Source organism: Strongylocentrotus purpuratus, unplaced genomic scaffold (genome assembly GCF_000002235.5).
Source record: "Strongylocentrotus purpuratus isolate Spur 01 unplaced genomic scaffold, Spur_5.0 spur5_scaffold_18, whole genome shotgun sequence".
NCBI classification, from domain to species: domain Eukaryota; kingdom Metazoa; phylum Echinodermata; class Echinoidea; order Camarodonta; family Strongylocentrotidae; genus Strongylocentrotus; species Strongylocentrotus purpuratus.
Window position 1 is genome coordinate 12,425,897 of NW_022145603.1, and position 23,026 is coordinate 12,448,922.

A 23,026-nucleotide genomic window follows, 5' to 3' on the forward strand; every position below is an offset into this window, starting at 1 on the left:
TCTAAATCATGTTTAACAATTTATGTTTTCTTCAGAATTTGTGTTTGTTAGTTTCCTTGTTTGTTTTTACTTTAAATGAGAGAAACAAACACATACATTGCCAGCCTATCTAGTTAACGGGGGAAATAAGTCTTAATTTAAAAGAAAAAGTTGACCTGATAAAAAAAAGAACCAAAAATCAATATAACGAATTAGTGAAAATTAGGAAAAAATAATAATTCATCTTACAAAAGACGGATTTTCAGGCTGTTAACATATTACGCGAAATAAAACAATTTTGTTTATTATTTTAAACCTAACTAAATGAAATCATCAGGACGCGACACCAAGCTGTCGCCAACAACAAGACCCTTATCCAATCTGATCTGCTGACAAGAGCCGATCATCTGAACACTCGATTGGAAAGATGAAACCAATTAAGACCATTTTTTAGAATATGAGTGGCTTCATATCCTTCTCTGTAGGATGCAGTAACGAACATGATCAAGGTTCAACAGTCTTTCAATTTTCCGGCTAAAAAATGCAGGTAGGCATACGTGAGGGGATGCATAGAAATAGAAAAATGGGTCAAAGGTATTACAACACGTGAAAATCACGTACAGCAGAAATTATGATTTTGATGGTGATATTATTAGTAACAATATTAATAATGAAAATACAAATAGTAATAATAATAGTTAGAGAAAAGGTAAAAGTAATAATATGAATAAGAGTAATTATAGTGATAATGATAATAACAAAAATAATAATAGGAATAATACACTTTGATGAACATGGAGGTAGCCTTTTATAGCACCGAAAGCGTGTTGTATATAAGCTACTATGGTTACTGTAAGATGGGAGCGCATGGCAATTTTTAAAATCATGGATATCAATTTCTAATTGACCACCATTTTTGTTCTGGGAATGCCAATTTGTTATGTATTTCTTACTTTATTTAGGGCTACCAGACTTTTGCATCTCCCGTCAGTTGTTTAGATAACTAGGCTTTTTTGCAGAAATATATTTGTCTAATTTACATTTGTCGTATCTATTAAGTAAAGAACTGCATTTTTGCACCCGGCACCATCCATGTAAGACTGACCTCGTAAAAATATAAACATCCCATTCACAACTCGGTCGTCTCGCTCCCATAGGCTTAATACACGAACCACCCGTTTCATGCACGTAGACAATGTGTTAATATCATGGTATTTTCCTGTCTGAGTATTGACTAGACGAGGAAAGCAATATGATTGGCTAGTGCATTATCCAATAGGAACACGCCCTATATCTAGAATTGACTTGATTTGACCTTTGTCACGACCTTGCATGATGCTTTGCGAATTATACTGGGACAGAACTTAGAAGTATATCCTGAAATGAAGTTTTGCGTTTGAGCATTCCGGCTTTGCTCGCTGCCAAGTTAGGACCAGTTACAAACAAATAGCTCCGATATTACAACTTCATCTGCTGTAGATCTTTTTGTAGTTGGTTTTGCAGACAAGAAAGGACATGGTGCTCCCTCTCTTGAGCGCCCTCCTGGTGGCTCTCGTAGCATCAGGCTGTGCTACTTCACCCGAAGGCGGTAAGTTACATAACTATCCCCATTACGCATGTATTAAAGTGGCATGTTCCCCGTGTTCCAGAGGGCGTTCAAAATACTTCCCCACTGGCGGACGGTGCTAGCTGCCTATTGACACCAACATAATACGGCTCTTACGCAGATGGCATGTTTCGAATGCCCGCACAATGCCGATTATCGCATACATGTGCCGAAGTAATACCAATTGCAGTTCGGTTCTAAGATTCGGCTGCTGTTTCCGCCCACTTTCGTGACGTCAGGATCGGCAGCGATCAGCTGGCTTGACGAAGGCAGGCCAGGCCGCGCGTACTTTGATTGACAGTTGTATGCAAATTTGAAGTCGATCTTCGGAACCAAGATGGCGATGACTAGAGCAGCGATAACTACAATGGCGGGAACGTGCCCCTTTGAGACATAATTATTTGACAAGCAAATACTAATAAACGTACAATTTTATATCTGCTCCATTTAGGTTTTTGATCAGGTTTGCTTAGTTATGTTTTGATGATGATTTGTTTTGAACGCTATCCTGCAGGCCTTTGTGGCTGCAGGTTGTGCTACTTCAATCGCATCCTGATAGACGCCGAGCGACTAAAAAGAGACTAATCACGAAAACCCGAATGAACGACAGAGCGAGAAGCCCTTCCATGGCGCTCGCGCGTTCACCCCTGGTATCCAGACTCATCTCAGCCGCTCAGCCAGATTCACGAGGCGATGTCAAAAGGCTAGGGATACGTGGGCCCCTGAAATCAATGTCCAGACCCCCCCCCCCCCCAACAAAAAGAAGATAGAGGTCGGGGATTAAGACTATAAAGTCTAATCCAGACGACATTCCAACCCAAAATTGGGTAATACTGAATCGCAACCATAAACCTATACCACTGACGAAATAAAGCCCGCAGCAATTGTTGTAGTAGCAAATGTCAGGTTATCGTATCGGAGTTAAAATAATATAATATTTTCTTGTAAGATCATCATTTTCAGATCATTCGTGTTTTTGTTGTTGTTATAACCATTGCTATTAATTTTCCCTTCATTTCTTTTTTTAGATAGTTGCAATGTCGTGAACTGTGTCCTCAATCCCTGCGAAAATGCCGTGTGTTCCGCTAATCCTCATGCTGAGTGCCGGTAAGCATACACTATCTCGAATTGCAGTATGCTCTGTAAGGTTTAGTTCAGATTTCACAAAGGTAAACCGCCGCAAAAAACCCACCACGGTTTTAATATGTGTAACTGAACGTAAATACTCGCAGTAAGGTCATTTATGTATACAATGGGCTCTGTGGTTTAGTATTATGAAGCTTACTACACTTAACGTCATCATGGAGAATAAGTACCCACCGCGGTTTGAGTTCCAATGTTCATACAACCATATATAAACGACGTTAAAGAGAAACATTTGAATCCCCAGATATCATGATAGTAGTTGATCCTGCAAACATGCCCATTAACGGTATATTATGGTAGACTTGATCCTTGGAGTGGAGATGGTGTATAGTATACTGGTGCGGGTTTAACATCCAAGGATATTACTGGCTTCCTGCAACCACAAAGGGTCCCATGATGCAATTGTCACAACTCACCGTGCATTTTTTTTTCACTTCCGTGTGCGCAGCTGCAGTCGGGTCAAAGGCAAAAGGCCTCCTTACAACCTCCTCACCAACACCCCCTCTCTTCTTACCAGCAACAATCCTTGCGGTGAACTCACAACCCAGTGAAGGTGTCTTAATAGTGCCGAGCGAAGTGTTTCACCTCTGTATTGCTGTGTACTGCGCCATGAGGCTGTGTAGACTACCATAAGTAGCCCGTTTGATGCTCACACAAGAGATAACGCCAAAGAACGCCAGCATGTTTTGCGAGTATTCATTAAACAACATAAAATGATAAAATTAGTAGCCACAACCAGATATATGGATACTTTAAAAAAAAGGTACTTCTGTTTGCCTTTGAAAAAAGGGGCAGACCCGTGCGTTCGAAGACAAGATTTTCTTTGAAGACCATCGGAGAGCAGACGCAGAGAGGCGTAACGACAGGGTTGTGACGACCGATCGTTTAAAAACTTGTTTTCCTTAACTGCGGATAAACGCACATTTATGTAGGCAAGTCGTTCCATGGCGATGCGATAAAATCTTCGTTCTGGATGACACCGAGATATTTTAAGAAACCGGTCGAATGTGTACAAATACGCTTTAAAAAAAATGTAACCTGTGTTAAGTAACGTCTCAATGCCATTTACTACTGGTAGATTTGTTTGCTTTTCAAAATAAAAGTCAGACAGGAATCATGCATGATTAAAGCTTATGGTGGAGATAAATTACGATAAAATCTTAACGATAATTTTGACTTTCTGTATGTTTGTATAATGTCTCAATTGCAGATAATGGCATATAAACCGAACTTGGGTTTTCCATCCATTTCATTCTATACTTCGGCAGGAGCGAATTTGAGAATAATCAGGAAAATATAGCTCTTAATCTGTCCAAGGCGAGATACACAATAAAAGCGAATATATTTAATTGTAATTTTTAATGATTACAGTGGCATTTCCAGATATTATGCCTAGGTCACATATAAACCGGGCCCCGTACGATATTCCCTACCCGGCGGCTTGCCGTGGATTTAGAGACCGTACGGGAACCTTCCGATTTTCATTTCTATGGCATGTGTGGTCACATATTTTGCGGTGCCCGGGAGGTGCCCGGTGAAATTGGTCGAGTGAAATGCAAGGCGCCCGTAAGGGTGCCGGCAGGGTGCCGTCCGGTAAGCTTATGGGCTCTGTCCGATGAGCAGGTGCACCCATGACTACCGGAAGGTGCCCTGTCGGGGCCCGGCCTGGGTCCTTAAGGCACCCCGGCGGGTGCTGTGCGGTGCAATGAACTATGTGTTCTCTGACATCTGCGCCTCCTGTATTTAAAGGTAAAGACCAGTATTGGAAACGCCCCAATTTCAAAAAATGAAATGGAAGCTCTTATTACCAATCATGTGAAAGAATATGTTTTGACTAATATATGATGATACAAATTTTGCTGGGAAACCGACTACTAATTGATATATTTGATAAATAAGTTTATCTATTGGACTGTGAGAGATAAACGCACGTGTCACGCACGTGTGCGTAGTCCCATATACATCTTTCTGTGTACAGTGCTTGTAACTTTACGAAGACTGGGCCAAATTTCTTATCATTTTGATGATTCCATAATCTTGCAGTACACACCGCTACTTATATGCTAGATGATCAACCTTTTCTGATCGATTCCACAACGTTTCTTTCACAATGCAATCGCATGACCATAACTGGTCTTTATCTTTAAAGCTGCGTTGTACATTACGAGATGCCGCCGTGAGGAGCCCGCACGGGCAATATTCATTTCAAATGGCCCCCGTACGGCAGACGCCCGGTGTTGTGCATATAACAGGGGCTCTTGAGCGGCCGTGAGGGAGCCGTAGGGTACACGTACGGCAACCTTGAGCACCGCAAGGCGCCCGTAAAGATTTTTCATGAGAATTTACCCAACAGAATCGTGAGGGGCCCGTCCGGGCACCGTCTGGAGACGGCACGGAACCCGGAAGGTGCCCTTCGGGCCCTTTAAGGGCTTTCTACGGCCTAACGGTCAGATAAAAACGTCTGGAGAATTGGGAGCAGGCAACTCAGCACCATGGCGCCCGTACGGCTTAAAAAACTGCCCCGGCGCCCGTAGGAACCTTACGGCAGCCGGCCGGACACCGGCCGAAAATTCCCAAAATGTCTGATTTTACTCGCCGTACGGGCCCCGGAGTGTACATGTTAAAGCCCCATTAATGCCTAGGTCACATATAAACCGGGCCTCGTCCGATTTTTCCTACTGCTTGCCGTGGATTTAGAGACCGTACGGGAACCTTCCGATTTTCATTTCTACGGCATGTGTGGTCACATATTCTGCGGCGCCCGGGAGGTGCCCGGAGAAAATTGGTCGAGTGAAATGCAAGGCGCCCGTAAGGGTGCCGGCAGGGTGCCGGCTGGTAAACTTACGGGCTCCGTCCGATGAGCAGGTGCACCTAAGGCTCCCGGAAACATTATTTTATTCCTCACCTAGCAACTTGGCGCAAGTGAGATCTGGCAGTCTTGTAAAGATTGTCTGATGTTCAGTCATGCATGCAGAGATTCAAATGAAAATGGTACCTAAATGTACTGGAGGATAACTCTTTCAAGACATATCATGAAACTCATGATTAAATATTCATACTTCAAACAATACAACTTTTAAAAAGTGGGAGATTTTTTGTTTCTGACTCACTCTGTATATGTCCTCTGGCATCCGCAACTCCTGTATTTAAAGCTGCGTTGTACATTTCGAGATGCCGCCGTTAGGGACCCGCACGGGCAATATTATAAATGGCCCCCGGACGCCTGTTGTTGTGCATATCACCCGGGGCTCTTGAGGGGCCCGTGAGGGAGCCGTAGGGTACACGTATGGAACCCTTGAGCACCGCAAGGCGCCCGTAAAGATTTTTCTTGAAAATTGACCCCCAAAATCATACGGGTCCCGTCCAGGCACCGTCCGGAGCCCGCACGTGACCCGTAAGGAACTTACGGAACTTTACGGCGACCGGCCGGACACCGGCCGAAAATTCCCAAAATGTCTGTTTTTACTCGCCGTACGGGCCCCGGAGTGTATGTGAAACCCCGTTAGGGCAATCCAACCTTTGTACTAAGTTTATGTGTTTAATAGCTAAAATGTTTGAAATTTCCTTTAAATTTGGCTTCCCTTGTTACAGACCAAATTACTGCGGTGGGTGCAATACTGATTTTTACGTTGAAGGCGTCCAATTTAACTGTTCGGCATGCCCTGAGGGTATGACCTTTAACGAGTGCGGCTCAGGTTGTGGCCCGTTCAGCTGTGATAACCTTCCCAGTGATAACTGTCCTCAGATCTGTCATGCTGGGTGCTTCTGTCTAGAAGGACTGGTCAAGGATCAAGATGGCGGAGACCGCTGCATACCCTTGAATCACTGCCAAGGTATGGACAATCTTCATGATTTTTTAAAACTATGAACATCCTACATTTATAATTTTTGAAGTGAGAAATGCAATAATAATTACAAATATGAAATAACTTCTGTTTGGAAAAAAGGGCGTCAGCTTCATAAGCTTCTTCATACGATTTAGAGCCATCATGCTTCTAAAAAGACGTATTTTGATAATATACCACTGTATTTCAAGTTCAGTATTTTGATTATCATTTATTGAGGCATGATTCCCATTTGAAAGTCCAAGATCCATGAAGCCTTTTACAAAGAAAAGCAAGACCTAACGTCATATTCTTGTCACGATTTTTAAGTTTTTGAGTTGTTTTGAGTTGTTAATAGCCAAAAGTGTAAAATGATTGGTTTATGTTTTTGTTTTACTTTTAGTATAAAAACATATTTTTCTTTTTAACACTTGTAGGACGACCAGGATAAATCCATATAAGTTAATTAGACCTTGTATTGCTTGGATGATTATTACCCCCTTCCTGCTCCCCCTCCAAAAAAAACCTACGAAGGGAGAAGGAAAAAAAGATTTACACATTTTCTGTAGCCTTTCTTAAACACTAAACCAATTTTGAACTTAGGTTATTGTTCTTTATCGAATACACTGTAAAAGTTGGACGGGTTGCAGGTGGCATGGATGTGTTGGTTGACAATTGAAGCTGAAATTTCATGCTCTTATACGTAAAAGCTTACTTCAGACACTGTCATCTTTTATTCCGAATTGCCCATAAATTAAGAATTTCTGCTTAAAAGCGGATGAGCAATTTGTTAGCGATGGGCTTAAAAAGGAAGTACCTCATTGTTTCGACGTGTTACTCTTAATTTTACGATTTTTGTTAAATATAAAGATGTAAAATAATTTTTTTCGTTAAGCCTTTTTAGCGGTACGTCTGGTTGATGGAAGCAATGAAGCAGAGGGAAGAGTTGAAATCCAGTATAACGGAGTCTGGGGAACTATCTGTGATGACTCATGGGGTATCACCGATGCCAATGTTGTCTGCCGCATGCTAGGATTCCCGGGAGCTTCTGGGGCTCCAGGATCAGCTCAATTCGGAGAAGGCACTGGTCCCATTCAACTAGATGACGTTTTCTGTTCAGGATATGAGCAGACCATCTTTGACTGTGAACACCCTGCTTTCGGTGTTCACAATTGTAATCATTTCGAAGATGCCGGAGTAGTTTGCATTTCTTCAGCAGGTACAGGTAAATAGTCAGGATCGCACAATTGTCGTTATTAGGTGACCTGTCGTTTTCGACAGATCACCTGTTTTCGTCAGAATTTTCTTTCTTTATTCTTTATTTTTATTTATTTCCTACACTTTTTTGTGCCTAGGATAACTCAAGTTCGGTTTCGTCAATTTTATTCAGTTTTTGCAGTCATAGGTCTTTGTCATGAGACGTGACAGGAACATTTTCAAGGTCATCAGGTCATCTTGACGTCATCCAGGTGCCATTTTGTGAAATCTAATTATCCATCATATCTTTATGATGCATAAGCAAAGGTCATTCATATTCATATCACATATACTTCAGGTCAAGGGTCAACAAGTCATGTCATCAATGGTCACATAAAGGTCATGACGCGTGCGTCAAAATTTAAAAATGCTCAAAATCACTTAACTATTAAAGGAGAGTATGAATCAGGTCATTTTAAGCATTTCAAAATTTTCCGTCCGTACGTGTCCCCGCGCGCGTTGCGCGCGCTCACAACGCGCGGAAAAGGTCAAATTCAAATTTGTTACATGATTTAATTTCCTCTTACGGTAAATGACAATTTACATTAATTTCAGTCACTCTTGACCTTTCATAAGGCCGTGAGCACGCGTCAAAGTTCAAAATCCGCGCGTGCTGCTATGGGAAATATAATGCAAATTTGATCAAAAACATGCCATTTTAAAAATCAAAATAGCTCTTCAGATAGTCAATTGACCCAAACTTTTTTATCATGGTTGGAAAAAGCATGATTTGGAGATATGATTTCATGTCTCATTTGACCCTCAATTAACTCATGACGTCATCATAATGGCCTCCGAACTCAAAATTTCAATTTGCATATTATGACGTCAGCAGATTTTTGGAAAAAATTGATTGTATCTCTGTAAATATTGATCAATTTTCTTTCAAATTTTGATATGTTCTATCTGAGAATATTCTTTACAAATGCAGTTTCACGGTATTTCATTTTGACAATGGTATCATGGCGTATTTTCGCGCTTAAAGGAGGCATGTCAATTTTTCACATTTTGCGTGCATTCTCTATGGGACATGACTTTTTCTCAAAACTGGATTCTACATTCTCGTCTTTCGCGAGCAATATCTCCGTTGTTTTATCTTTGTTTACGCTGAGCTTTGAATATGTTGTAGCTGAGACAATAAGCTATCACAAATGTGCCCTTTATTTTTCGATCAGATGCCGGGATCATGCTCATATTTCACTTACAAAGTGGGATTTTAGAATTCCATTTTTCGTTTACGTGTAATCTCTATGGGAAATGTTTTGGTATATCGGTAACGCACTTGACTTCTGACCTCGAGGTCCCTGGTTCGAGTCGCGGGCGTCTCCAACAATTTTTCTTCTTCACTTTTTTTCTTTTTGACCTTTCACTGTACCATCTCCTTTTAATATAGGATTTCCCGGCCAAATTCGCGAGTTTGTCATTCAAATTGATTTGTCTTGCGTTCAAATTCGACGGTTTTAGTGCAGTCAGGTATATCTCGGGTTTATTTTCCCTTTTCTAGTTTTCAAATCTATGGAATTTTCGATAGAATCTACGTATGTTTCATTCAAATTAATGAACAATGTGCTTCTTTCGCTATTTGGTTATTCGATTTAGCGCAACACGATTTTCGGACAACGCGACGGTGTACTTCTAGCATTCTAATTCATTTGTAACATTCAAATTAGCACTTTGTGCACTTACATGTAAATTGATGGTCAATATACATTTCTCTTTTATTACACACTGTTTATAACTCATTCTTTTTCTTTCAAGATTGTTTTTTCACGTGTATTTCATCATATTTCATTTTCTTGCATTTATACACTTATACTTATAGATTTATCTGATATTCATCAGCATTTAAGTTTGATTGTTAAGAAAAAAACGACGACTTGCATCTACGGACCTGGTGGTCTCATATATTTGTATATGTTCATGTAAGGAAGTTGTTTGTCTTATGTTTCATCATAAATTTATCATAATTTCATCATAATTTCATTATGGAAGAAGGGTACAATATTGTAACTGGGGTAGGGACGAGAGTCAACAATTTGAACATGATTCATTATTTAGCCATGTCTTTAGCCATCGATCTGATGGCGGGCAAGTAAACTATGAAACTCTTTAAGAAAAACAGAGGGGTGTGCTGGGTATAAGAGACGACGTGAATTATTTTGTAAAATTCCGAGTCTGAAGTAAAAAAAAAAAAAAAAAAAAAAAGGGGGGGGGGCGATTGAGGGTACCCCCACCTTTCCCGGGTATATGAACATGTCCGTGCAGAAATGCCATGTCCCTTGATTTCGCCCCTTCTTTACTTTATGTCTGACTGCACCCATCTGCATTGTCCTGAAAATAAATAAATGGAATAACAGCTTAGACCCCAATGGCAAATCATGCATTTTAACTGCATTATTTAAAAACTGAAAAAGTTTGTTGCAATTCTTCCCCATAACATTCCTAACTTGAATAACAAATATTACGAATACGAATGACAGGTGTTAATTTGAATGATTAAAATTACGCTCCAACCAGTTTATATTAATTTGAATGCTAGTTGAGCAGTTTCTAAATTGAATGACAGATCTATGAAACCCTTCGAACAAAATCCTAAATTAAATACAAAACTGGAAAAATTGATTGGCATGGCAAAGCCGATCTGCGCTTACTTAAATGCAAAGTAAATGAATTCGAATGAAAAACACGCGAATTTGGCCGGGAAATCCTATATTAAAACACGTACAATCGCAAATAATGTAATAGACAACCATATTTACTTTATTATTACCCTATAATCACTTGATTATTCTTCATTCATCAATTCATATCTCAATACATCATTTTACATTAACATCATTTTATTGGGTAATTGAATTGAAGATGAGCATGATCATAAGAATTGAAGACAGACCACCTAATTCGTCCCCATGACGAATTAAATTTCTAGTTTTTTTTTTTGTTGAAACGCTTCTCTTAATTGTTACGTTTCCTTTTCTTGATAAACAGAATGTTAATAAGTATAAGTATTTGTTTTAATATTGTAGATGTACGTTTGGTTGATGGAAGCAACATATCCGAGGGAAGAGTTGAAATCCAGTATAACGGGGTCTGGGGAACTATCTGTGATGACGATTGGGATATCAACGATGCCAATGTTGTCTGCCGCATGCTAGGTTTCAAGGGGGCGTTTAAAGCTGCAGGATCAGCTTATTTCGGACAAGGCACTGGTCCCATTCAACTAGATGACGTTGGCTGTTCAGGAGATGAGGAAACTATATTTGACTGTGCACACCCTGCTTTCGGTGTTCACAATTGTAATCATTTTGAAGATGCCATAGTAGTTTGCATTGCTTTAGCAGGCGTAGGTAAGTAGCCAATATCAGCATTCTATTGCCAAAATAAAAATACAAGGTTACAGTGTAGTTTTTTCAAAATCTGAAAAACGTTTAAAGGCTAGTTAAAGAGGATGAAGCATGACGATACTACGTGTTTTTCACGTGGCCTGACTCGGGACCGATTGAGTATAATACGACTACGGAGGAAGCGGCCGGAGTATTTACGTGCGTGCAACATACGCGAAACTGAAGCGTGAGGACAACTTCGGTCTGTTTCGCGAACGCTAGCGCACGCTGACCATTAATCAAGTCCATTCGTTTCCGTGTAGTTGTCCAAAAGAAATCGTAGATGGCGTTAACCAGTATTTGTCATGCTACACCCCCTTTACTATGTAGGTTCGCAAAGCAAAGGTTTGTTTCTCTAATGCTTCATTAATGTTTAGGTTTGTAATTCCGAAAGTGAAATTGCCACTATAATTTCGAAAGTTCGCAATGTCGAAGATGACATATCCCCCTGTATTGTTTTAGGAAATACGAACCTTCAGAATAACGAACTTTTTTTAGTTTAAAATTTATCAACTTTCGGATCTACAAACTTTCTGAACAGTGCATCAGATGTTCAAATGTATAAACCCTATTTTATTTCAGGAATTATAAACCCCCTAATGTATGATAATTTCGTTTCGGAATGACAAAACCTTGAAATTATGAACTGTTGTTTAAAAAATATATATATAGACAAACTCGAAAAAGGGTGTGTCCAAGTACCAACGCGTTGATGTTACACGTCCTCCCTCTTTCTCAAACAGGTTCAAATTGAGCTCATGCTTCAAATAAATTTTAATTTTAGAAATGGTTAATCAATCCCATCAAAAAAACATGTGTGTACATAGAGCTATCAATTTTCATATAAAGCAGACCAACTATTTATGTAAACATGACACAATTGCGTATTTAATTTCATTTTCAAATATACCTTTGTTTTATAAACAAGAAAATATGATATAAGAAGGGCAATAGTATTTCTAAAGCCTTTGCTGAGAATATGAATAACTTCCATTCGTGTGTCTAGTATCCTAAATTGTACATAACTCCAATAGTTTGTTAAAAAACAACTGAGTGGATTATTTCGCAGGTTGCGAAAGACGAAGAATTGTAATTATTATTGCCTTAACGAGGTAGTCTTAATGTGTACAAATATCATACATACATACATATTGATATTTATATAGCGCCTTTACATAAACATGCTCAAAGCGGTTTACATTAGTAAAACAAACAGAATAATTATATGCTCTCCAAGTGCATTACACTCTAAAAATAATAATTACAAAGAAAACGAATGAGTTTTTAGATTTCTCTTATGATGCGACTGAGGTGCAGGAACGAATGCTTAATGGGAGACTATTCCAAATAGTGGAACCAGAAAAATTATATTTTGTTGACCCTTCTTCGAATTGATGCGGGGGATTTGCAGAAGAAGGGGGTCTGACCTTGAGCGTAGTGAATATCTTGATTGCTTGATGGGACAAAACAGACTAGAAATATAGGATGGGATAAGATTATACATGGATTTATAAACAAATAGTGAAACTTTATACATTATTCTCTTATAAACAGGTAACCAGTGTAGTTGTTTAAACAAGGGAGACACATGATCATATTTTCTTGCATTTGAAACAATATAGGCTGCACGATTATGGATTCGTTGAAGTCTATCGATATCCGACACATTTATATTAATCAAGATAGAATTGGCATTATCAAGACGGCTTAAAACAAGAGAGCGAATAGCATGTTGGCATGCCTCATCTGACAGTTAACATTCTTCTGACCCTACATATGTTATACAAATGAAAATAATTGATTATAGAGCATGGTTATAAATACTAACATTTTATCTATTTTTAAAGATGTACGTCTGGTTGGTGGAAGCAACGAAGCAGAGGGAAGGATCGAAATCCAGCATAACGGAGTCTGGGGAACTATCTGTGATGACTCGTGGGATATCAATGATGCCAATGTTGTCTGCCGCATGCTAGGTTTCCAAGGGGCTTCTGGTGCTCTAGGTTCAGCTCGATTCGGACAAGGTACTGGTCCCATTCAACTAGATGACGTTGGTTGTTCAGGATGTGAGCAGACTATCTTTGACTGTGCACACCCTCCTTTCGGTGCTCACGATTGTTATCATCGTCAGGATGCCGGAGTAGTTTGCATTGCTTCAGCAGGTACAGGTAAATAGTCAGTAGCAGGCTTATACCCAAAGTTTAACAAAGATACACGTCGTTTTTCTTAAATGTACGAAATTCCGTTACTCTGTAGGTTCGTAATACCAATGGTATGTTTTTCTCATGGTCCATATTTTTCTAGGTTCTTTTTAACGAACAATGACATAGGGTTACTCTAATTCTGAAAGTTCATAATTCCGACAATGACATAAAACCCTGTTTTGCTTTAGGAATTACGAACCTTCGGAATAATGGTCTATACTTCATTTTTCAGAATTATGAACCTTCGGATATACTAACTTACTGAAAGCGCATCAAATGTTCGGAAGTATAAACCCCTTTTCACTTTCGGAAGGATGAAAATGGTTTATCAATCCAATCAAAAACATTTTTTGTACCAATTTTTATTAAAAGTTGACCGATAATTTATGATTACATGACACATTTGCATTTTGATTATCATTGTTGATATATTTCTTTATTTCATGAACAAGATAATATTAAATTAGGAGGGCACGTAGTATTCCTTAAATATTTGATGAAAATATTCATGAATTCCATTCGTGTGTCCCGTATGTTACCTATCTATTTATTAGATATCTATCTATTATCCCGATTTGTACACAACTCTAGCATTTTGTTCGAAACAACAGAGCAAATTATGTTTGCAGGTTGCGATAGATGAAAAATTGCAGCTTTTATTGCTTTGGCGGCGCGGTAATCTTAATGTGTATGTTTCATTTTTGAAATATTCAGAATGGTGATAATGATTAGCATTTGATTTTATTCTTTTAGATGTACGTCTGGCTGGTGGAAGCAACGCAGCAGAGGGAAGGGTTGAAGTCAAGTATAATGGAGTCTGGGGAACTATCTGTGACGATGGATGGGATATCAACGATGCCAATGTTGTCTGCCGCATGCTAGGATTTCAGAGCGCTTCTTCGGCTCCAGGGTTAGCTCAATTTGGACAAGGCACTGGTCCCATTCAACTAGATGATGTTTGGTGTTCAGGAGATGAGGAAACTATCTTCGAGTGTGTACACCCTCCTCTCGGTGTTCACACTTGTCATCATCGTGAAGATGCCGGAGTAGTTTGCATTACTTTAGCAGGTTAAGCTAGATAGTCGGTATCAGGCTTATACCCAAAGTAAAAAACAAAAAGTCGCATTTTGTTTTCCCAAACGTACGAAATATTAATTTTGAAAAAGATACCTTCATTAAATAAACAAGAAAATATTATATTTTCAGGAGCAGTAGTATTCCTACGTCAACTGCAAAGAAGATAAATTATTTATATTGTGTCCAGCACGGTACTCTGACATTACCACAGCAAACCCCTCTGTTCCATGTTGTATGACATTTAATAGGGACTTTTAGATTGAGTGGACGAGAACACGACGAACGCCGACTGATCATGCGTGTCAACGTACTCAACTGCCCATGTTGACTACAATTAGAAATCTGTTAGATTGCACCCATTTTCGTAATGTAACCAAATTTAATGCACAAGTCTTTGTGTAGTGCCTCAATACAAATTATTTCATTCACCTGATAAGAATAATAGTAATTCAATAGTCAGAATGCAAACTGCATATATCAAGTGTTGCTAGGTAGGTCAAGTCATAATGCTTGTCCAACCTGGCAACTACTAATGTATGCAGTTTGGATTATGTCTATTGAAATACTATTATTCTTACCAGGTGAATGAAATAATTTGTATTGAGGCACTTCACAAAGACTTTATGCATTAAATTTGGTTACATTAAGAAGATGGCCTATTGCTGTGGTAGAATATCCCTTCACTGCTATTATGTAAAAATGTGTAGAACAGGTGAATATGCATGTGACACCTGTTCTACACATTTTTACATAATAGCAGGGAAGGGATGTTCCTTTGTCTACCTGAGGAACTGTATATTTTATGCGCACGCGGCATATACTAGTACCGTACTAGATTTAGGAAAATCAAGGTTGACGCATTCTCGATCGCCGACTGAGACGACGTGACGCATGCGCAGTGCCTTAAAATGACGTCACACGTTGCAGTCAAAGCTGTCGACGTGCAAATCTAAAAGTCCCTAATGTCAAGTCCTCTGTGATGAGATTGAGTAAGACAGAACAATTATTATTGATAGCGAAAAATATCCATGGTTCTTCTTCCTTTTCAAGTAGCAAACGTTTCAAGATAATAGTTTTATTCGTACTTCTGTTTGTTAAGTGGATTTCACGACATTGGAAAACAAGTCATTTTGGGTTTAATGGTTTTGAATTATGTGCGGTGAGGGATAGATTCTCATCTGCGGTGAAGGATACATTTTCATGTAAACTTTAGATATTTCAAGTTTGCAAAAGTAGGAAATACGTCGTGTCATTTAGACCGAAGCCAATTAAAAATATCTCTTAAAGGGAAATTGAACCTTCAAAACAAAATCAGGGAAGCATACTTGGGAAAGTTTGAATGAAATCGGACAACACCAATGAGAAAGTCCATGTTTGTTTAAAATACTATCACTACAGGTATGGGCTCTTCAAAGTGACTTAATCGGTATTGCGTCTGTTAAATAGTAGCAGAAAACTTTCCAATTTGTTACAAGACACAAATGGAATAAAATTTCAATTCCAAAAATGTATATGACTCAGGATTGTCTTCTCTTGTTATAGAACCTGTTATGAGTATACACTCCATAATATTTTTGCAGTAGCAGTCTAAGGGTGAAGGCACTTGGGAGAAGAACAAAATAAAGTAATAATTTTATACAGGACAAACGGGACAGTTATTCGTCACCATGTCGCAATTTACTGACAAAATTGCCAATTTGAAATTCGCAAAGCTGTAGTGATGTAATATTGCAAACAATCACAACTTTCTTATTTTTGGTCCTATCAATTTCAAACTTTCGCACTTCTGTTTCTGTGATTTTCTGTTTTCATTCAAATTAATTAATTTCAACGGTTGGAATGCCTTTTCGTGGTTCATATATAGAAATAATTGTGTTTCCAGATGTTTGCGAATATACGAAATGGAGCAAAACAATATGTGACCATGTATTCGACTAAATTTTCCGTATTTCAATAGGTATAAAATATATTTTATATTTTTCTGTTTCCTATTATTTCGATGTATTTTTCTCTGCTATTAACGTTAAGATTCTTCGATCAACAATTTCAAACTCTTTATATTATGTCAAAACACACACGGGTGTTGTTATTCTTTGATTTGATAAGTTGAGTGTGATAGATTCCAAAATTCTAACTTGCAGTTTACAATTTGTAATTATACTTTGTGGAGTCCCTTCTGTTTTATTAAAAAAGAAATTAGTGCATGCTAATGTGAAATAACCAAATTATCTTCTCTTTTGGGTAGTGTAGTTGAAAATTTCAATTTCAAGGTAACGGAACTATCGTATATTTCGGGTAACGTAACAGTAATGTTCTGGTATAATTTCAGTTTCGAGATAACCCAAGTTTTGCTTATTTTGATTAGTGAATAAGTGAATTTTAATTTCAAGATCTTGAATTTGTCGGTAGTTTTTATCTTTTTTCAATCTGAATTTAGAGCAAAATTTTAGATGTCATTTACAGTCATTACTCATGGTTTTTTTTCAAAACACATACGCGAAAAGATATTGGTTGAGTGCAATATAACTTTAAGAATTAAAATGATTTTCTTATGGAAAGTGTGTTACCCTTGTTTTTGCATGGGTGAAAGAATAAAGTTTGCTTGATTTGGATTATTTACCATTAATTTGAAGTGCTTTATTTTCTTTTTACCGGGCTTTCAAGCAAGATTGCAATGTGATGTATAAACAGAAGTTCGGTTCATTATCTAAATCAATATTTATTTACCATATATAGACAACATTTAAAAAGGAGACCGAGATAGAAGAACCCGGGAACAATATAGTGGAAATATAATATTGTTGAAATTGAGGAGGAAAAACACATGTTTTCTGAGTGATAAATACTGTCTTAGTGAGTATGAAGTGATTTTATTAACAAGTGGGACGATGAAATTCGCTGAAATGAGAACGTAGGAGGCAACTATAGGCCCATACAGAATGATAGAGAGATAGTGGGAAAGAGTGGGTGATTGAGTGAGTGAGTGAGTGAGTGAGTAAAAGACACGTAGAGTGTTCGTTTATAAGATTCCGTATTTCTTATTCTGTACGAGTAATTATGTAAATACAATGGAAGAGAGAAGAAAATACTCAAACAAAAATACTGAAAATAACAATTGTATTTGGATGCTCTGATTGTTCATTACGTTTCGATTTTTTTTTAGGCGGATCACCATACGGAATGTCAATTGTGAATACATTTGTAATAAGTTGCAAAATCCAAAATTTCGGGAAATCTATTTCTAATAAAGGGACACTCCCATCAATATACATTTAGTGCAAAATTGTTACACGAGTATGTTTTCTTATGAAAACAGATCATTAACATTGTCAACATGTTAATTAGGATTCATTTAGGTTTTTAAATGTAAAAAGCCACATCTTATAAATTAAGGCTATGGATATTGCATGTTTCGCTCTTTAATATTAAAAGTTGATTGTATTGTGACAGAAACTGTGAATTTAAAAAAAACGATTAGAAAGAGCTCATCATGTAGCACATAAGTATTGGTGTATAATATGAGGTTTGGGAATTGTCAAAATGATAAAAGATTAGGCTGAACCATCGCTTAAATGGTTAACGATAAATTTGTAACTAATGCTGTCAGGTGGTATCTGTCACATAACTCAGGGCTGCCAACTCTCACGCAATCTGCGTGAGTCTCACGCAATTCACCCAATTCTCACGCTCTCACGCTAATCATAGGAATTCTCACGCTGAACCCCGAAAATAGAAACTAAAACAAAAAAATGTCTATTATATCGGATATTCAATATCCCTGCCGAAAGTTTCAACATTTTTTTTAACCACACATGCGCAAAGCTAAACCATCAATGCAAATTGGTTTCGGTTTGCCGCGCAAAGACAAGATAGTGAATTGCGATTGGCTTATCCTGCGTGTGCGAGTGCGAGTGACGTCGTCACTTTACTATGAAGCGGGGTTTTTGTGCGAGACACGACAAGCGAGTGTCGATGCCATGGCCTGTCATCACTGTACATCGCGCCCGGCCCCCAGCCCGGCCCGGCCCGGGTGGCTCAGTGTTTGCGATCGGATAATGGGCCTGGGACGTCCTCTTTAGCCCTCTACGACCAGCAGAGAGTAAGGTCATCCTGAAGTGCAAATTATCTCAAGATTAACTGGATGAGAGGTATACTTATTTTGAAGAATGAAAATTGTGCAGTATTGATTTATTTATTTGTAGTATTTTTTTATATATTCATTATATATCTATTTATTAATTTTTATATTATTTTTATATATTATATATCTATTTATTATTTTTAGTATGCATGTTCCTGTTGAGTGAGGATTTGTCCATTTTGTTACAGATAATCATAGGTTGAGGTTCAACTGCTAAGCTTATAAAGACAGTTGATTAGGAATAATGCACTTACAAATGTGGAAGTTTGTATTTTTTCAAGGTCAGTGTACTTCATGAAATCAATTAACCTATTTGAATCCTGCCTTATGTATTTGTGGAATCAGGGTTAAAGTATGCACCAGATTGCACCATTTCAATTGCAAAATTGTAAAAGCTCCCTACCGTGTATTAAGAGGGGACATCCCCCTTTCACACCATCCCCCCTCGGGCGCTTCGCGCCCTCGGGCTTGGTCGCTTCGCTCCATCGCAATGTCTCACTCCAAACTCTTTCCAAAGGTTGGAAGCCCTGAGATAACCCTTGAAAAACGGAAGAAGAGATCCTCCCAGAGCCTTAAAAGTAATCAATTTTGGTTTGAATCTGGATTTCTGCCGTCCAGATTGAAATAGTTTTATGCTACGGGTAATAAGAAATGTGCTGCATTAAGTTGAAATCAATGTAATATTTTTCGTTTTCATTAAAATAATGAACGGTAAAAAAATTAATTTTACTGCACTTAATTGTTATTGTTTAGTTCCGCATACAAAATAAAATCGGTATATATTAAAACAAACATGAACAAATATTAACAATATATTGGGAGAGTGGCATTATTTTTTACTGCTTCTTTTAATGTAAAATCGGAGTGAATATTCATATGATCCAAAGGCAGTGACTTCCCTATATCCGGGCCACTAAGTTTAATTGATTTATGTGCCGTGGCGGTTATGAGATTGGATAGATGTGGAATTTATGTTCGTTATCGAACGCATACCTCCGCGAACAGCTGCATTACGTAATCTTTTGTTATATGCATTCTCGTTATTCGAGATTCGAGCTTACACGCTCATTCTCGGTTATGCAGTCAGAGCTCTATTACCCTCCCATCCCAAAATAACTTCCCTTTTTAAAACTATTGCATATATCTCATTAAAGAAGCAAATGCATAGCATTTATTTACACCGATCATTATTTGTGTCATGATCACGATCGTCAAAAGTGGTCGCCATTTTATGCGACCACGCTATTATTGTCGGATTTGCTGTTTTGTTTCTTTCTTTTTATATATCTTCCATTTGGCAGAAGAATGGAGCAAGCTGTCCTCGCCACTCCAGGACACATCATTACAAGCCTTGGCAGTCTATGATCTTCCTTCACTCCTGATGACTGCCAAGGCATCTTCAACCACCAAGCAATATATTCATTCTTGGAAAAGATGGGAGGATTGGGCCACGTCTAAAAAAGGTCTGTCGGTTTTCCCGGTGCAACCCTTCCATTTATCTCTGTACATATCACATTTGGATCCAACCGGCATGAAGTCGCTTGCCGACTCTGCGACAGCAGCTATAAAGTGGATCTTAGCAGGTCTGCATTCTCCTACCGATAACCCAATGGTCAAGCTCGCCCTGCAAGGTTTCAAACGCGCCACATCTTCACCGACGCTAAGAAAGCATCCGATCACCCCAGATATTCTAACGAAGATCTACGAGAAATACGGGCATGACCATGCTTCTCTAGCAGATCTACGGGTTTTGTTTGTGTGCTTCATTTCTTATGCTGGTTTCTTGAGATTTGATGATCTGAAAAATATTTCCAATAACGACCTCACATTCACAACTGATCGTCTCGTCATTCATCTCGCAAGCTCAAAAACAGACCAATTTAGACAGGGGTCTGATGTCGTTATCGCTAGATCATTCAAGCAATCATGTCCAGTTCGCGTAGCTGAGAGATATCTTGCAGCCCTCCGCGATCCTCCGGGCTCGCTTCTACCTGTCCTTCGTAGGCTATGCTCATCTACCAAAGGTTTAACTCCTACCGTTCATCCTCTCAGCTATACCCGTACACGTGAAATAGTGCTAGACGCCATCAAGCCATTTGTAACCGACATCTCAGCTTACGGTCTCCACAGCATGAGGTCAGGAGGGGCAACTGCGGCCTTAAACGCCAATGTCTCACCTTTTCTGATTTTAAGGCACGGACGATGGAAGTCGACAAAGGCCAGGAACGCTTATTTACAACCCGACGCCAAGTCTGACCTCATACCTTCACAGAGCCTCGGAATTTGAATCACTATCGGTCATATTTGACTATCTAGCAATTATATTCGTAGTATACTGCCAACTATTTCACTATTTTACATGTATGTTTCCAGGACACCTCCAAACTCGTATCCAAAATACTTGTAGGCAGTGGCGGATCCAGGGGGGGGCCCGGGGGCCCGGCCCCCCCCCCCCCCCCCTTGAGAAAAAAAAATCATGTAAAATCACGTGATTTTTACCTTTTCGCGGGGTTGGGCACCCCCCCCCCCCCTGGCGCTCAAGGGGGGGGGGTGCAAATTGAAATTTGTTTGAGGATCAAAAAAAAAAATGTGCTCACTACCCCCCCCCCCCCCCCCCCCCCCCCCCCCCCCCCCCCCCCCCCCCCCCCCACTGAGCAACTTTTCGGCCGGCGCGATTTTCAAATTTTCGGGAGCAAAAAAAAAAATAAAGTTGGGCCCCCTCCCCTAAAAAATCCTGGATCCACGCCTGCTTGTAGGTGCACGGCTTTTCATAAATGTTGTCATATTACTGTTTGTTTGTTTTTTAAACAAGGAACAGGGAGTGCGCCCTCGTCCAGTTCCCTTGGTCGCAACCACGTTTCCTCCAAAAAATAACAAATACATTGGGGGTTGTTCGTGGCCTCCGTAAACTAGTGCCCAACACTAGCTAGGCACTGGACGCCTTGTTTTCCATTTTCGCTAGGTTTATCCTTAAATAAATAAATAAATATAGATAAATCGCACGATTAGCTTCCAACCTAACAAAATCGATGTATATATTTCGTGCGCATGTAATGCTTTCTGTAGGCGCCTAAATACAGCTTACCTGGGTTTTTTTTATAAAAAGAATGTCACTTAAAAGTACATATTCAAACGTGTCTCATGTTTACTGTCTATATTACACGTCGTGTTATTTTCCATCAAATTGAAAGAAGAATTTGCAAAAAGAAGAAGTGTACACAAAAATAAAGAAGAGCCAGAGCCAGTACTGCTCCGTACCAATCTGTTCACCAATGTCCTGTTTCAAACTTGTCATTTATTTTGTATTAAGGTAGATATAGAATATAAATTAACTTTCTGACGGAACGTTAGTGGAGGAAGAAAGAAATTTATTTGACTTCCTTTTATCATGACATGGGCGCAGCCAGTTCCTTGAAAACTTGATGTACCAGGTAAAGTTGTCTTTGTATCACTCACCAACCTTCAGTTGGAAAGACGTTTAAATCAATACAAAAAACCTTTACTTTTCAATGATTAAGAATCATAGCTAGAAAGAGGTTTAAAAAATATACAACAAGGGAACAATTGTAACTAATTAATTTGAAAATTTTAAAATATAGCAGTTGAAAAATCCATTTCATTTAAGAGAAACCGTCACGCCAGAGAAGCACCAATTTACAATTAGCGTTCTGGTAATTGTAGTGTAATTGTAGTATAAACAATAATTGCAGGTGAATTAAATGCTTCATCACCAGCACCTGGGAAAGAAGCATCCGTTAATTTGAATACATTTATTTGACAAAGAACTACACATTAGCCATGTTCAGATGAGGTATTTCTAGCCGGCGTTTAAGTTAATCTCTGCAGCAGTAAATGTCTCGTAAATATTTGACTTAAACCATTAGTTGTCCACATAGTCTTACTTGGACCAACTTGCCACGATTAAGTTAACACGATTTTCTACTGACCCAGTCTTACTCAGCGTAACTTCCATAGGTTAGTGGCAAATCCAGGATTTTACAAATTACGAGGGGGGGGGGGCGTTAAATGTACGAAATTGGGAGCGCAAAACGCGAAGCTTTAATAGGAAAATTGAACATTATAAATCCGCCCCTGGAAGTGGTGGCACCCGCACTAGTTGACATTAAACCCACATTCCGCATCTAAACCTTGCGAAATCTAATGTTCAGTCCGATTGTAAACAAACAGCCCTCGTGAAAGGTCACAGATACTCCGAGTGAAAAGTTAAAGCATCCATGCACACGGTTAACTTACGCTACCCTCTATTCGTGTTAGCGCGTTACTCCTGGATAAATCCAGGAGTAAATCGGCCGGCATAATAAAGGTAGGCGTAGCTACGACTATCGATCGTCCAGCTAGACCACGGGTGGCCAACATTTTAAAGCTCGCGGGCCACAACTAACGATTGG

General features: G+C 39.0%; 2 protein-coding genes across 2 annotated transcripts; both read left to right on the forward strand.

Annotated features, from left to right (window-relative positions):
- Nucleotides 1-1,502: 1,502 nt before the first annotated feature.
- LOC373211 (scavenger receptor cysteine-rich protein) lies at nt 1,503-14,903 on the forward strand. The gene is given in 7 exon segments (NM_214482.2): nt 1,503-1,567; nt 2,614-2,692; nt 6,323-6,564; nt 7,451-7,774; nt 11,154-11,159; nt 13,043-13,363; nt 14,153-14,903. Coding segments are annotated over 5 exon segments (1,134 nt in total). The 5' UTR covers nt 1,503-1,567; nt 2,614-2,692; nt 6,323-6,401; the 3' UTR covers nt 14,473-14,903.
- Nucleotides 14,904-20,148: 5,245 nt separating this feature from the next.
- On the forward strand, nt 20,149-20,904 carry LOC115925535. The gene has a single exon (XM_030989609.1). It carries the CDS (start codon nt 20,149-20,151, stop codon nt 20,902-20,904), a length of 756 nt encoding a protein of 251 aa, XP_030845469.1.
- The last annotated feature ends 2,122 nt before the right edge of the window (nt 20,905-23,026 follow it).

Coding starts and splice junctions, on each gene's coding strand:
- LOC115925535 (XM_030989609.1), top strand. CDS start 20,149: ATGAAGTCGCTTGCCGACTCTGCGACAGCAGCTATAAAGTGGATCTTA.